This window comes from Phalacrocorax carbo, chromosome 1, assembly GCF_963921805.1.
Source record: "Phalacrocorax carbo chromosome 1, bPhaCar2.1, whole genome shotgun sequence".
NCBI classification, from domain to species: domain Eukaryota; kingdom Metazoa; phylum Chordata; class Aves; order Suliformes; family Phalacrocoracidae; genus Phalacrocorax; species Phalacrocorax carbo.
Window position 1 is genome coordinate 84,359,514 of NC_087513.1, and position 16,263 is coordinate 84,375,776.

The 16,263-nt window shown below is 47.7% G+C and overlaps 1 protein-coding gene across 1 annotated transcript; it reads right to left on the bottom strand.

Moving 5' to 3' along the window:
- Positions 1 to 1,165: 1,165 nt before the first annotated feature.
- LOC135311576 (C-type lectin domain family 10 member A-like) lies at positions 1,166 to 15,633 on the bottom strand. The gene is made up of 3 exons (XM_064441472.1): positions 15,579 to 15,633; positions 9,877 to 9,972; positions 1,166 to 1,563 (listed from the first exon to the last, which is right to left on the bottom strand). The coding sequence occupies exons 1-3, from the start codon at positions 15,631 to 15,633 to the stop codon at positions 1,166 to 1,168; spliced, it is 549 nt and encodes a 182-aa protein (XP_064297542.1).
- Between the last annotated feature and the right edge of the window lie 630 nt (positions 15,634 to 16,263).

Consider the following 16,263-nt stretch of genomic DNA (forward strand, 5'->3'; position numbering starts at 1 on the left):
AAGTTAAATCCACCTGCAGAGAGGCTGGGTTGGCAAGGGCCTGGGACTTGTTGCTCAGAAGACAGCCTCATGCAAAAAGCAGAATTAATGTACTGATATTTTTTTTATCTTATCAACACAAAATATGCTGAAGGAAAAAACTAACATTGAAGATAATCCATAAATAATTGTTCCCTTCAGAGGTGGGCCAGGCACACTCCACTGAATGCTCTTTCAAATTCTGCTCCAGTGATTTGTTGGACCAGTATCCTTTCATGAAACAGACAGAGGGCCTTTTCCTCATCATTAAGATATCAACTGGTCCTGGAGTCAAGGAAAGTACTGGAGGATCAGGGCACCCATCTATGAAGTAGGAGACTGAAAAGGGGCACAGTAGGTCCTTGATATCAGCCTGAGCGATTTCATCCAGCACTGATCTTTAGCTTGGAAAGAGATGCAGGGGCACAGGCTGGGAATTGAGGTCCTTTAGAGCTGCAATTCTGTGGCAGGCTTGCTCATCCTACACTGAAAGATAAAACATTTGTGTGGATTCAGACGAGCTTTTCATCAGCTCTTTCATGAGCTGCTGTTTCTCAAGGATACTCCTTCAGGTCCTTCATCCGAAGTGGAGTTTCCTTCCTCAGACAAATCTGACTGCCAGTTCACAAATTTGATAGCAACTTGTGAAGCAAATGATATTATTCCAGTTACTATAAGTGCTGGAATCTGTGTTTCCCTTGATGTGAATTGCAGCACATTTTTCTGCAAAGAGTAAATTGGGTTCCCCAGGTTTCCAGAACCTGTTAAAGAAAGTTCCTCTATTGGGAATGCACGGGGATGCATGACAGCAGGAGTGAAGTCACCTCAAACAGTTGTGGAAGAGAAAGGGGAAGATTACTGTAATGGAGATCAGGAGCTCTGGCAAAGCAAAGACTAGTAACACCTTTTTACTAGAAAACGAGTCAAGTTTTCTGACTTATAGTGCAGTTAGGGACAAAGACCCCTCGTCCCTAATCACACCTGCCTTACACAGTGTCACTTGGGCTGAGGGATGTGAACTGCAGGATCTTCCTCACTCCCCTGGGATACTCACGTGTCTGCCTTCCTATATGGAGTCCAATCCACCCACTGCCATTGCCCATTTTCGTAAGCAGTTAAGCCTATGTAGTATTTTGTTTCATAGGCATTAGTAAATACGCCTTTTGCCAAGTTGAAGAGGAATTCCTGGAAAAAGCACAATGTCCATGAGGTGGCTGGACTGAGCAGAGGGAGGCGGCAGGAGTCCCTGTGGGGTGGGGCTGGTGGCAGAGGGGAGCCAGTGCTGAAGGGATGCAGAAACGACATCCCACCTCCCCTGCAGGAGCAAGGGAGCGCTGAGTCCCCTCCGGGGCCCGGCACTGTCTGCTGTGTCCCCTCTCAGCCCTGCACACACCTGCTCTGCTTCGCTGTTGATCACCACCAGGTGGGAGCCCATCCCAGTGCAGTTCTGCACACTCTCAGCCCAGGACATTTTATCATCCGACAGGTAATAGCACTTTTCTTGAAATTGTTTCCAGTCCTTTGGGCAGCACGTCCCGCTCTCCTCTGTGGGGTAAAAAATCCTGCTTTTGAATAAGATATGCTGTCCTTCATCTTAGTGAGCTCAGTGTAGGGTCGGTATTTGAACCACACTTTTAACCTGCACAGAGGTAAATGCTCTCTTCCAGGTTGTGACAGGTTCCTGCCAAAAGACCCCTGCCTAAAGTGCCTTTCCATTTCTCTATCTGTTCTATCTGTCACTCTGTCACCTCTTTAGTGAGAGATACAGCTTCTGCCTTACCCTTCCTGAGAAAGTGAGATGGGAAGTAGTTGGCTTATGCTCCCCTGGGAACAATTCCATCAGAGAGGTGTTGTCCAAGTGTTTAGCTCTCAGCTCATGCGGACTGACAGACATGTACAGTAAACTGCTCTGACAGCCTTGCTGCCACCACAGGCAGTTCCTTATGCTAGCCATGTTTTCCTAGAGATCTGTTTTATAGCCAGAAATCACATGACAGATTAAAAGACCACAGATATATTATCTTAAAACATGAGACTACATGCTTTGAGGCTATATATCTATATCTATGAGCTGTATATATTTTACTCTGAATATATCTCTGTATAGAATTGTCGTGGTTTAGCGGCAGCTCAGCCCCACACAGTCGCTCGCTCACTGCCCCACCGGTAGATGGGAGAGAGAATCAGAAGGGTAACGCTCGTGGGTTGGTATAAGAACAGTTTAATAATTAAAATTAAAAGAAAACAACAATAGAAATGCAATGGAAAGGAGAACAACGAGAGGCGCAAAGCCCCGGGGGAGGAGGAAGGGAGGAGAGAGGGGGAACGAACCGCCGGAACAAACTGCCCGCGCCGCAGCCGCTCGCCGCCCGCCGACCCGATGCCGCGCCGCCTCCACGCTCCCGCTGCAACTGCCCCCCTCAATATATTGGTCATGGTGTCACATGGTATGGAATGAACCTGCCATTGGCCAGTCGGGGTCAGCCGTCCCCACCATGGCCCCGCCCCTCCCAGCCCCCCCGCCACGCGGCAGAGCGCGGGAAGCTGGAAAGGTAGCCGACCCCCACAGTGAGGAGAATTAACCCCTTCTCAGCCAAAACCAGCACATTCTCCACCCCTTATTCCATACCATTTACACCATGCCCAGGTCCCATATGATACAATACAACCATACCAACCACCACCCCTCCCCTTCCCATCCTTTAACATAATACACAGACATCATTCCCTTAGTTCATGGACCTTCCCTGTACAATGTCCATTAAAAATGTCCATTGAGTTCATCCAGTCCATGACTCTGGGCTGCATCTGTTGTATCAGTCTTTCCAGGTGGGAGAGATGGTGTGTGGCGTTGGGTCGCTGCATACCGAGTCAGTCATCGTTCCATCACTGCTGCACGGCTTGTTTCATAGTTGATCTTCCATGGGTTGGGAGGCTCGTACTCTGATATCATTGGTACAACACAGAGGTGACACACAGTATTATATAGCAGTTCACATTGTGCCATTCAGTTCATTGACTGTTTTCGCCCAAAATCAAATCCCCTTGAGGCACACATCGGATTTCTCCATCCTCCCGCATCACCCACCAAGTGCACCCAGGTCCTCGAGCAAAAGCAATCCCATGAATGGGTTTGCCTTTGCCAGAGGCAGGAAGAACCCAGACTGTTTTGCCCAGCATACTTTTTGTGTGCACTACAGGGACTCTATCCCCTTCCACAGTATGTAGGATTTCTGACTGGGCAGGGCCAGCTCGGTTGGCAGATCCCCTCGTGTTGACTAACCACGTGGCTTTTGCTAAATGTGTATCCTAGTGCTTGAATGTTCCACCCCCCATCGCTCTCAGTGTAGTTTTTAACAGTCCATTGTACCGTTCAATTTTCCCAGAGGCTGGAGCGTGATAGGGGATGTGATACACCCACTCAATGCCATGCTCTTTGGCCCAGGTGTCTATGAGGCTATTTCGGAAATGAGTCCCATTGTCTGACTCAATTCTCTCTGGGGTGCCATGTCGCCACAGGACTTGTTTCTCAAGACCCAGGATAGTGTTCTGGGCAGTGGCGTGGGGGACAGGATATGTTTCCAGCCAGCCAGTCGTTGTTTCTACCATTGTAAGCACATGGCGCTTGCCTTGGCGGGTCTGTGGGAGTGTGATATAGTCAATTTGCCAGGCCTCCCCATATTTATATTTCAGCCATCGTCCCCCATACCACAGAGGCTTTACCCGCTTCGCTTGCTTGACTGCAGCGCATGTGTCACATTCGTGGATAACCTGTGCAATAATATCCATGGTCAAGTCCACCCCTCGATCACGAGCCCACCTGTATGTTGCATCTCTCCCTTGATGACCTGAGGTGTCATGGGCCCACCGAGCTAGAAATAGTTCACCCTTATGCTGCCAGTCCAGGTCCACCTCAGCCACTTCAATCTTGGCAGCCTGATCTACCTGCTGGTTGTTCCGATGTTCTTCAGTGGCCCAACTCTTGGAGACGTGAGCATCCACATGACGTACCTTTACAACCAGGTTCTCTACCCGGGCAGCAATATCTTGCCACAATGTGGCAGCCCAGATGGGTTTGCCTCTGCGCTGCCAGTTGCTTTGCTTCCATTGCTGCAGCCAGCCCCACAAGGCATTTGCCACCATCCAGGAGTCAGTATAGAGATAGAGCACTGGCCATTTTTCCCGTTCAGCGATGTCTGGCACAGCAGCACTCAACGGTGGAGTGACTTCATTCAGGCCACGATAGTCTACTGTTAGTCTCCACTCTCCATTAGACTTCCGCACTGGCCATATGGGACTGTTAAAGGGTGAGTGGGTCTTACTGATGACTCCTTGGCTCCTCAGTTGGTGAATGAGTTTATAGATGGGGATCAGAGAGTCTCTGTTGGTGCGATATTGCCGCCGGTGCACTGTTGTGGTGGCGATCGGCACCTGTTGTTCTTCGACCTTCAGCAACCCCACCACAGAAGGGTCCTTTGAGAGACCGGGCAAGGTAGACAGCTGTTCAGTTTCCTCCGTCTCCAAGGCAGCTACACCAAAAGCCCACTTGTAACCTTTTGGGTCCTTGAAATACCCTTTCCTGAGGTAGTCTATGCCAAGGATGCATGGAGCCTCTGGGCCAGTCACAATGGGGTGCTTCTGCCACTCATTGCCAGTTAGGCTCACTTCGGCCTCCAACACAGTTAGCTCTTGGGATCCCCCTGTCACTCCAGCAATGCTGATGGGTTCTGCCCCTATATAGTTTGATGGCGTTAAGGTGCACTGTGCGCCAGTGTCCACTAAAGCTTTATACTCCTGTGGGTCGGACGTGCCAGGCCATCGGATCCACACAGTCCAGTAAGCCCGGTTATCCCTTTCCTCCACCCGGCTGGAGGCAGGGCCCCTCTAGTCCTGATCATGGCAGTCACAACTCACTTCCTGCAAATGTGAATCAGGAGTCCCTCTATTACACTTAGAAATAAAATCTGCGCTTCTACTCCTCTGTCTGGGGACTTGCTCGCTGGAAACTGGAGCAGCAGCTTTCCTGGAAGAGCCTCCCTGAGTGACTGTTCTTCCTTGCAGTTCATGCACTCGTGCCTGTAGGGTCGAGGTAGGCTTGCCATCCTACCTCATCATGTCCTCTCCGTGGTCACGCAGGTAGAACCATAGGGTGGCCCGTGGTGTGTATCCCCTTCTTTGAGCCAAAGGACGCTTATTCCTAACAGCTGAGACACTGCTCTGTCGAGGTGGGGAGTAGGACTTCTTTGAGTTGCTGGACCTCTTGGGATAGTTTCTCCACAGCAGAGACAAGCGAGAAGAGATATTTGTGTCGTAATCTCGGAGTCTATCTATCACCTCTGCCACCGTTGGTGTCTCGTCATCTTTCCAGGACATCACTGCCAATGAGTTTGCATGTGAAGATGGTGCGCTCCGTACAAACTTCCGCCACATGGGTCGTGTGCACTCGGCTTCATCTGGATCTTTGGATGACCATTGATCGTCCAGGTCACCATAAATCACCTCAAACACAGCTAATTCCCTTAGATACTGGATGCCTTTCTCCATAGTTGTCCATTTTCCTGGGCGATAGGTAACATCTTCTTTAAAGGGATACCTTTCCTTCACTCCAGACAGGAGTCGCCTCCAGAGGCTGAGGGCTTGTGGTTTTTTTCCTATTGCTTTGTCAACGCCCCCTTCCCCAGAAAGGGATCCCAATTGTTTGGCTTCTTTTCCCTCTAGTTCCAGGCTACTGGCCCCATTATCCCAGCATCGGAGCAGCCAGGTGACGATGTGCTCACCTGAACGACGGCTATAATCTTTTCGCATATCTCGCAACTCGCTTAAGGACAGGGATCGGGTGGTCTCTATTTCATTTATTACTTCTCCCTCCTCTCCCTGCGATGGCCCTGGTTCTTCATCATCCCGTTCTAAACGAGTTGATGTCCGCTTCCAATATTTTGTCTTGTGTATGGGGGCAACTGATACTGGTACGGGTTTATTTTCTGAGCTAGCTCCAGTACTTGTTGTGGGGGTTTGAGTGGCTGCAGTGCCTGTCGTCAGGGCTGGATTGTCTACAGTGCCAGTCACTTTGCATTTCAATCCAGAGACATTCTCTTCCCCCTGGGGGCATTGAATGCTGTTGAGCAGGGCTCGGTACGCATGGGCCAGACCCCAGCATGTTGCAGTGATCTGTGTCTCTCTGGAGTTCCCAGCGTAACAACATACTTTCTCCAAATATTCTACTAGTTTTTTAGGATTCTGCACTTGTTCGGGGGTGAAACTCCAAAACACTGGGGGTGCCCACTGCCCTAGGTATTTGCCCATGCTATCCCACATGCCCTGCCACTCATAACTATCAAGCCTCGGGGCAGATTTCTGGGTGATATTCTTAAGTTGCTTAGTCAAAACCAAAACAACCTGCCCAAAAACTAACAATAAGTGCACCTTAACCACCCAAGGATGTTCAAGATACAAAGACGTTGTTGTAACAAAGGCACAGACATCATAGAACAAAGTTGCAAAGGTATTATTCTGTATTTCCTCCATATAAAATCTCTCAGAGGAGGAGGTATAATTGCTAATTGCCTCAACAAGGTGGTATCCGAAGTACAGTAACGGTTTCAGCAAAAACCCCAAATACCAGATAAAGCTGAAAACGAGTGTTTGTATAACAAATCTTGTAGGCAAAACATTACTAATCACAGTAGCACACAGCAGACTCAACAAACCAACACCGATTTTTAACACCAACTGCAAAAAGGACAACATGGTGCTGTGACCAGCAGCTGTTGTTATCTCCAACCCTTGAGCCTCACGTTGGGCGCCAAAAAGACTGTCGTGGTTTAGCAGCAGCTCAGCCCCACACAGCCGCTCGCTCACTCCCCACCGGTAGATGGGGGGAGAGAATCAGGAGGGTAACGCTCGTGGGTTGGGATAAGAACAGTTTAATAATTAAAATTAAAAGAAAACAACAATAGAAATGCAATGGAAAGGAGAACAACGAGAGGCGCAAAGCCCCGGGGGAGGAGGAAGGGAGGGGAGAGGGGGAACGAACCGCCGGAACAAACTGCCCGCGCCGCCCGCCGACCCGACGCCGCGCCGCCTCCGCGCTCCCGCTGCAACTGCCCCCCTCAATATACTGGTCATGGTGTCACATGGTATGGAATGAACCTGCCATTGGCCAGTCGGGGTCAGCCGTCCCCCACCACGGCCCTGCCCCTCCCAGCCCCCCCGCCACGCGGCAGAGCGCGGGAAGCTGGAAAGGTAGCCGACCCCCACAGTGAGGAGAATTAACCCCTTCTCAGCCAAAACCAGCACAAGAATATATGGCCAAAAAGTTCATCCAATAAAGTCAACAAACAAATACACCTTTGTATGTGCTACCTTAGGTGCTTGCTCTGGATCTCAGACCTCACATGGACTCTATTCTTGCATTTCCCAGTCAGGAGCTATTCAGCAGGTTGCATGCGGTGACAATGCCCTGGTCAAGCCAATGCTCCAGCTCACCCACAGCAAGGAAGCACAGATAACCCTGTGCCCTTCAAGAGCTCTCTGCACAGCCCAGAATCTCACATCCCGTTCTTGGCACCAAATGGATGGAGTAGAGTCCAGTGAGTGGAACAGCTAGCAAAACTTTTATTAACCTACCTCTGCTCTTATATATTGAGACCCACTCAAGGCGTACCATTATGTACCTTTGTAGAAACAGAAACCATGGCACCAGAGAGCATCAGAAAATATGCAAAATCAAGTTCAAGCACTCTAAGGAACTTGAAGATCTCTGTCTCTGTGTTGCCCACCCTGATCTTTCACTGAACTGCTGGAGGATGGCCTGTAGCCATCACGTACTCTGCAAAACTTTTCCATCTATTCCTAATTCCACAATGAAAGCTAAAGTTTTTCCACATGAATAAGCAGTGCTGGACAATTTCTTCTGAATTCTTAAGTGTGTTGGTTGGGAGGGTCTGTCTGCTGTTGAGTGAACGTGCTTGTGCCTTGTGGAGCAAGGCAGGGGTTTTTTACAGGGAACAGCAAATTGAGCATGTGTAGAACACAGCTTGTCTGGCTTTATGGGTTCACCATAAGAATAGGTGGACCATGCCTATTTTATACCTGCCAACACCTTTTTATCATGGACTGTAAAGGGAGTCTGAACAGCTAGCTCAGGTGTATGTGTTAGCCTCTGTGCAAACTGCAATCTGTTTCTGAATGCAGTGCAAAAGAGAGAACAGATTTCTGAACTGAGTTTGGGAATTTGCACTGCAGGAATTCTAGCACTTGCCATTGGCATCACTTAATGTGTGATTGCAGCCCAGCTCTCCAGCTACTCTAAACTGCGTAACAACATCCTCCTACCCTGTCCCTTGCATTGACCGTGATGCTTGTGTGGACAGGCAGTGAGCCAGCACAGGGAGTAGAGCTGGACTGAACCAGCCCTTTACAAAAGCATAAAGCACTTTCAGCTAGATTAGTGAACTGGACTAGTGGTCAAGGGGTGTGTGAGGGCTAGTGAGAGGGGAAAAGTAGGAAGGGTAGTCAAAGGTAGGTTGGGAACAACCCACCCTCTTCCACTGAAAACAGAACATGTTTTCATAGCATCCTAAGTAAAATTGTGCAATACAACATTCTCTCTCCTCTACTTTCCAGCTTCCTTCCTTAAAAGAATCCAGCTCTGGCTGACAACCACATTCCCGATCTCAAGGGCTGACTGCCACCAGAGTAAATTTTGGTGAGGTTCTTGGTGTTGCTTCTGAGGCTCTTACCATCACTCATGTTTGCCTGCAGCTATGGTGGGGATGCAGCGCCATTCTAGCATTCTGGAGCAGTGTCTTGTACTGGCCATAGCTTCCTTGAAGGAAAACAACTGGGAAGAGAGAAAAGAGAAAGAAAGCACCACTGTCATCCTTTCCTCCTCCTCCATCTAGCTTAGAGCCCCCACAGAGACTCTGTTATGTTAACAAGCTCCAAAATCTGTATCAAACAAGCAGATGAGAAACAGCAGGCTGTTTCTCCCACTACCGGTCACTCCCTCCTTTGAACAGGCATTAATCAGATGAGCTTCTCTTACCTCTGCTGGCTGAGAGACTCATTTTCCCAGCTTAGACATCCTTCAAGGATGGGGTCAGGAAAGGGTCAAAGAAGTCATGGGATAAGCTTAATAAAGGTGGGATATTAATATACATTCCCTCTTAATCTTACTGGGTGTTGCAGCTTTAGAGCACCAATTTAACCCTTATCAAGAACGGGTAGGACTGTTGAGTGTCGAGGCCTCGCCCAAGGTTGTTAAGAAGAGGCACAGAAGAGTCATCCCAGAGCAATATGATATTCCAGGACAGTACAAGCAAAGGATTTCCCTTTTGGTTGGCCCAGGTAGTGTGTGGTATGCGGCTGGAGCATTTTGGTGGATCCACCCCCACCCTGCTAAAGTATGGGCAGCCTGGTACCAGTATTTCCAAAGAGATCACACTGGCTCCTTGGCTGCAAAATTGTCACAGGGAGTTTTGAGATGCCAGGTCAGGGGAACCAATATCCAAGAGTCAGCCTTCGGGGAACCTACTCAGATGCCCTCTGACACTAAAGAGACTTCTCAGCTCTTGGCGGGAGGGGAGAAACTGACTAGCTTCATCCAGGACTGGCTTTATTCAGGCAGGTGGGAAAGTGAGAAGAGCAGTACGAAGGCCCTGCCAGGGAACGAACCTTAGCTGTGGAAGGGACCCTACTCCCTAAGAGGGCAGAGGAGGGAGAGGGGCAGCAGAACAGGCTGTTCTGGCAAAGGGCATTTGTCAGCTGGCACAGAGACTAGGGTATTTTTTTTCCATCTGAAAAAGGCAGTCAACTGCTCCCTTTGTCCCAGGGGACTTAAGAGATTCTGGAACCCACCAAGGCAGACAGTTACAAAGGCAATTTTGACAGCAAGGACAGAAACAAGGAAGAACCAGGGGTTCAGCCAGGAGCAGCTTCTCTTGTCTGCTGGGGCTGAAAAACAAAAGGCAAGAGTGGGAATCCCCCAGCCCAGAGTCAGTGGCAGCATAACGCAGATGGCTCTGTACCACAAAAACATGCTGGTACCCTTGTTCCAAGGACTGGGGAGCCCCACATGTGCTGTAACCAGGTCCTGCTGTAACCAGGTCCTGCTGTCATTAGCAGTGGCTCAGACCCACAGAGTAGGGCAACATGGGGCCTGCCCTGAAGCTGCTCTTTTATTTCACTTTTAATCACAAGCCCTGCCTGTACTCTTCCCAAACTACACTCCTCCTTTCTTTGTCCTGTGACACCTCCTTTCTCCTCAACACATCATCCTTGTGGCCCTCCATTACCCCTGTCTTTCACTGAATGCTCTTTCCATATGTCCCTCCTCCTCACCTCTCTTTCATCTTCTTTCTTTCAGCTACCTCTATTTTGGCTCTATCCCTCAAGACCTTTTATGCAGTAGTGTATAGTCACTCAAAGGAGTGACTGTCCAGCTCAGTGTTTGCAGAGGCAGACAAAAAGAACAGATTGTTTCCACAGGGGGAACGGGCACTTTGAAGCTCTTGGGAGAGACCTCTCTTCGCTCTCCTTAGAGACACCAGAGATGGGAGAAGTAACTTGTACTTAGCTTGATGCAGATAGTTTTACCTGGATAACAATAGTAGGATAGCACTCTTTGGTCCCATAATTTACAGAAAAAACATGGAAGGGGATGGCAGACCATAGTCTGCCTGGACTTTCATTCCCCTTGGCTCTGGGAAAAAGGTCATTCTCCCAGCCCAGGCACTCCCCAGTTCCCTCAGCTGTTTCTTTGCTCTTGTCCTAAGCCCCTTCTCCTAGTATGAAGCAAGTCACTATACCATGCCCACTATCTATTCCAGCCCTGTGTTTTCCCTGACCTTTTCCTTCTTCTACAGGAGGACAGAAAGGAAGGCTTTGTAGTTACCTGCAGTTCCAGCACTGACTCTTCCTCGGTGATTCATTATCTTTATCCCAGTATCACTCTTCACCAAGAGTCCACATTACCAATACTGGCCACGAATATAGACTTCCTCCTGCACAGAAGACTGCATTGGGGCAGCTCCCACACCAGTGAGGAGCCTTCACAGTCTCTAATTCAGTGTGCAGAAAAAGCCATATCCTGGGTATTCCCCACAGCACATGGAGATGGGGGAATTTTCATAATTTCTCTGCCAGGACATTTCACAAGATGCTTGTTGCAACACAGAAACTCACAGAGACAAATGAAAACAGATGAAAAGTAGTACCATTCCAGCTCAGGCAACCTCCTTTTGCACATATTCAAGCAGTTTCACAGGACATACTACTGGCCTTACCTCTTTGGTGTTTGTTCTTCCCTGGTGAGTGAGTATGTGTGTGAAAATGCCTAGGCTGTTGGTATTTGTTAGCAAAGGGCTAAACCCACTCAAAATGTCCTGCAAAACAAAGTCAAAAAATGGCAGGAAATCATAATTGTGAGTCAGTCTGGGCAAGTCCCCATGTGAAGACAGAGCCCAGTAACCCAGAGCACAACAAAGAACTTGCCAACAGTTTTTAACTAATTGCTTATGAGTGGAGGGATTGCATATGACCTGGAGCTGGAGCTCAGAAGGGATCACTAGACAGTGCCAGAATCCCTGTGCATTACAGATCGTGAAGTTTTACTTGGTCACAACTATGAAAGGTACAGCCATACGTGGTTGTTCTAGTACTGCACAAGGCAACTTGATTCAAAACCCTGCAGGATAAAGTGTCCCTAAGGATATCCCTAAGCATAAAGAATCCCTACTGGATCTCATTGTATTTTGAATGGACTGGAGTGTGTACACAGCCTTTGCTGTGTATCAGCTAGTTTCTACCTGTGAAGAGACATGCATGGATGCACTGAAGAAGGAATAGGATAACTAAATGCAACAGCACAAGCTTATTGGCTGAAGTCTCAAAAGACCAGGGCACAAAACTGGTTACAGATGAGGACAAGCCTAAATTGTGTGTAGAAAATATCCTCTAAGTATGTTTTTTTGTGCACAACAGGCTGCAGGCAGGGTCGAATCATCCAACAGCTCTGTTGCATTGGAAAGATGGTCCATACATATGCTTGCTGGTATTGTAGAAGGTATGAGCTACTAGGAGGCACTAGCTACCAGACTGACAGTGCAGTGAGAGATTCTCAAGTGACATTTTAAAAGGTTCCATCATGCAGGAGAACAGAACTGAACTGAACCACAGATGCCCAAAAATGAGAATGCATTGTATTTGTTATTGCTCTAAAGTATACTTGCTTTTGCACATATGGGTGGGAAGCTGACTTCAGCTGATCAGTATGGAGAATGCAGAGGGTGCAAACCTGTCAGAAGGAAAATATACTCAGTTCATAAGGTTTAAATCTAATCAGGATGGATCTAAGCAGTTACGAATTTATTCATGACATGTAACTAACTGACAAACCATGACCTGTATATTCAGGCTCCGTATCATCAGTCCAACAGATAAAACACAATACCAGACACAAAATATTAATAAACACTTAAAAATTTCTAAACCTACGTAACTAATTCCCAAAAGCTCTAACCCCTACATACACACACGTTCACATGATTACTTGTGCAACCTCCCACTCCCTGCCACAGGAAGTGCAGGCTGCAAGAACACATCCCCTTTTCTGGGAGCAGGGGTTCCCTTATTGTCACACACTTCCTGCTGAAGATGTAGGGGTCATGAGTATCCATGACACTTCTTACAGTCTGTTAACCCACAAACCAGTGAGAAAGCATGAGGTCACATATGGACACTGAAGTTGTGGGTCTGTACATGTTGCACTCCTTTCTGCCAGGAATGGAGGCTACCCATGGCATCCAACAGGGAGGATGCTCTGTTACCAACAGAGGTTGCAAAGTTGCAGGGCAACTGTCAAACCAAATTTCGACTGTCACTTCCTTCCCACTTCTCTCTCTTCTCTCTGTTAAAAATGTTCTTGCTTATCTAAACTTTTTTTTCAGACTGATTCTTCTCTGTCTCAAAAGCCTTTCATTAATTCCCTGGTACTGTTAAGTCAGTTGCTGGTGATGTGCTTTAACAATAGAAGGTTTGGGGGAAATGCCCTCTCAGATAGTTTCAGGTATTCAATTCACACAGCTGTTTGTTTGTGTTCCTATTTTATGATTTGTTGCTGTCCAGGTCATTTGACGAAGATGAAGGTCTGTGCAAGCACCTTCATAGGAAAGCACTTTGGTGTCTGAACATGGTCCAAAGCAGAGAGACAGCAAACGACTTTTCTGCATCACAAACCAGGATACTGTTCCCAGCAAATCAACAGCTGTCCTCACAACACTCAGGTGACTAACAGCTCTGTCCCATTCCAGGATAAAGAGTCTCAAAGTGGTAATGGTAACCAAACTCTGCACTGACCTGCACAGAAACTCCCTAGTAGTCCTGCTGCCAGGCAGCTGGGACCATTGATGGGAGAGGTTACCTCCTGAGTGGAAGGCTCTGGAAAAATTGCAAATATCTTATATTTCCAAAATGGCAGGAACTTTTTTTTTCCTGCTCCATAAACACTAGCATCATGCTTAGGAAGATCATGTATCAGTGACCTCAGTCTCCCTGTATGTCTTTCCACAGTTCTGTAAGTAAAGATTTTCAGCTGTTTTCTACCTGTTCCAGTCATTAAGAGCTTCATAAGTGACCCTTGGTTGTTTCATTTCACAAATATATGTGTCAGATCAGTGTGCTGAGACAACAGGGTGGCACCTGGCAATGCAGACTTGCCAGGGACTCCTCCCCTGAACCGCTAAAGACAGTGGTACTTGGTTATAACAAGTGCACCCCTAGAGCAGGCACTGGAGAACATTGAATCTATTTTCACAGACCATTGCAGTACAGACAAGAGTCAACAAGCACGGCACGGATACAGAAAAGATACATGGGACATGAACTAAGGAAAATATTGCAGTTATAGGGTGTCTTGCAGGACTCAACGTTGCAGGAGAAGACATAGAATGCAACTTCCCTCAGAGATACTCAGGATCTGAGAAGCTGAAAGCCAGGAGCTGGAATATAAAACTTCATCAGCTTTTCTGCAAAATTATACCATACAATAAATCAGTTGCAGCTTCTGTTTAAGAGGTGGAAACACAGGGAACCACACATTGGGAGTACTGAAGGTGCCTGGATTTAGAAGCAACTAGCTACCTGAAGCAGGATGGAGAATAGAAGAGAGAGTTCCAAACACCAACAAAGGACAGCAAGTGTGCTCACATTCAGAAATTAACTTGCTGAATCTAGTTAACTTATTCTCAGAGGTTAATGGCAGTTTCTCCATCAACTTGAATCCCCTGGGGAGTCCAGCTTTCCAGTTTTCTTCAATTCAGAATGATTTGAAAGGAAAGACTTACATGCAACAGTCAAATAAAGGCAAGAAGTCTAGAAGGGATTACTGACAATGAAAGGCAGAAAATACAGAGGAAGTGCTACCTGTGACAATACAGGAAAAGAGACTTAATCCCACAGGAAGTTCTTTCCAATGTGCCTGTCTGCTTTGCACTTTCAAGGACTGAAGACCAGCTCCACAGTCCTGAGCCTCAGCAGTATGTATGAGAGTGCAACCTACAGAGGCAGCGAGCAGGCTTAGCAGTTTGTGTAGCAGTTTACAAGCTTTGTTTCCAGCAGCAAAGTACAAGCAATCCAGGAGGTTTCTGGAATGCCTTGATGATAACTTCCCGACACAGGTTATGGAGGGCCTGATGAGGAGATGTGCTCTGCTGATCTCACACTTACAAATGAGGAAGAACTGCTTTGGGATGTAAAGGTTGGGGGCAGGCTTGGCTGTGGTGACTATGAGATGTTGGTGTTCAGGAACCTGTGAGGAGGGAGCAGAGCAAAACCTGGGATCACAACCAAAAACTTCAGGAGAGCAGACACTGGCTGATTTGAGGATCTGTTTGGAAGACTCCGATGCAAATACTCCCAGTTACCTCACTTCCTTCTGTATTGGTCACTGTGGGACCCCAACCCTGTGCTGGTGTCCTTGCTTTCATTCCAGGACATCTGCTCAATCAACATGTGGTAGCAGCATTTTTTTAAAGCATCTCCAGCCTATCATGCGGTGCATCCAACCTTGCACTTAGTAATGATAGCAGGCTACAGAGTGAAAGCTACCAAGAGGACAGAGAGGGATTATGGTCTGTTGTCTGGAGAGTCACCAAAGTAATGAGGACAATGCTGTATTGTTCTCTGTAGGTTGTTACCCAGGCAGCTGACCATGCCACTAACCATGTGTCCAAATAAGCTACAGGAGGCGGCCAATCTCATGGCAAAGCCAGTATCTCTGCCAGCCTGCAGTAATTGAGGAAAGTTTCCTATGCTGTGAAAAGGCAAATGGAGCATCTTTTGGAGGATCCTTCATATGAAGAGAGGCTAAGAGAATTAGAACTGCTTAGCCTGGATAAGAGAACATTGGTGCTCACCAACTGCCTGGCCATATCACTTCCACTCACATATTCCCACCCTGCAGAGGGAAGATGCAGGCTCCAGCATTCACACCTATTCAAAAAAATACTCTGTCTTCTTGCCAGGTCACTCAGCTGGTCTCTCAGTTTTACTCAGGATGTTACCTCCATCAGACAGTTGATGCTGCAGCTTCAGAAATTTGAAGACAATGGCTCTCATTCATGTAGAAGATTATGCCAGCACTGGTGTACTTCTGCCTTCCACTGGATTGAAATGCGTATTTGTATTTGCATCAGTGCTTTCTGTCTATGGTGACCTGTGTGGCTGCTATTATGTACATATTCTTTTCCTCCTATATGTATTTGCAGGTGTACATATTGTACATACACGTTCAGTCTCACTACCGGCTGGAGTCGGGGATATGGAGCTGCAGAAGCCTTGGCTCTGCTGGGCTGGATTCAACAGCTCCTGCCACCGCACACTGCCATTTAAACAACTAATCCCATTAATTGGCTGAGGAAGCCAAATCTCCTGGTCACCTTGTCTACAGTACAAATTCTCTCCTCTCTTTGGGAGGGAGAGAAAAAATTCTCAACATACTTTGTCAGCCGTGTGCAGGTCAGACTCCTGACACAAGTTCCTGTTACTCTTCTGGGCAAGACTTTCAGCAACGGAAACAAATACTTGTAATATCCCTAGAGCTGCTTTCTTGTGCCCAGTCCCCTTCAGAGCTTTAGCTCTGTGCAATGGACTGCGTAGCCAGGTTGTCTCTGAGGGGTTTACTCTCGCTGGGTGGATGCAACTTCTGCTGCAGTAGCTGCGTAAGCTGCTATCCTGGCACAGCAACAT

Bases quoted from the DNA above. Each gene is read 5' to 3' on its own strand.
- LOC135311576 (XM_064441472.1), bottom strand. From the start codon at position 15,633: ATGAGAGCCATTGTCTTCAAATTTCTGAAGCTGCAGCATCAACTGTCT. The intron at 9,973-15,578 runs GTAACATCCTGA...TTTGTTTTTCAG, and splicing joins GCATCAACTGTCTGATGGAG to CCCCAGCAGACAAGAGAAGC. The intron at 1,564-9,876 runs GTGGGTTCCAGA...TTTACCCCACAG, and splicing joins CTTTGTAACTGTCTGCCTTG to AGGAGAGCGGGACGTGCTGC.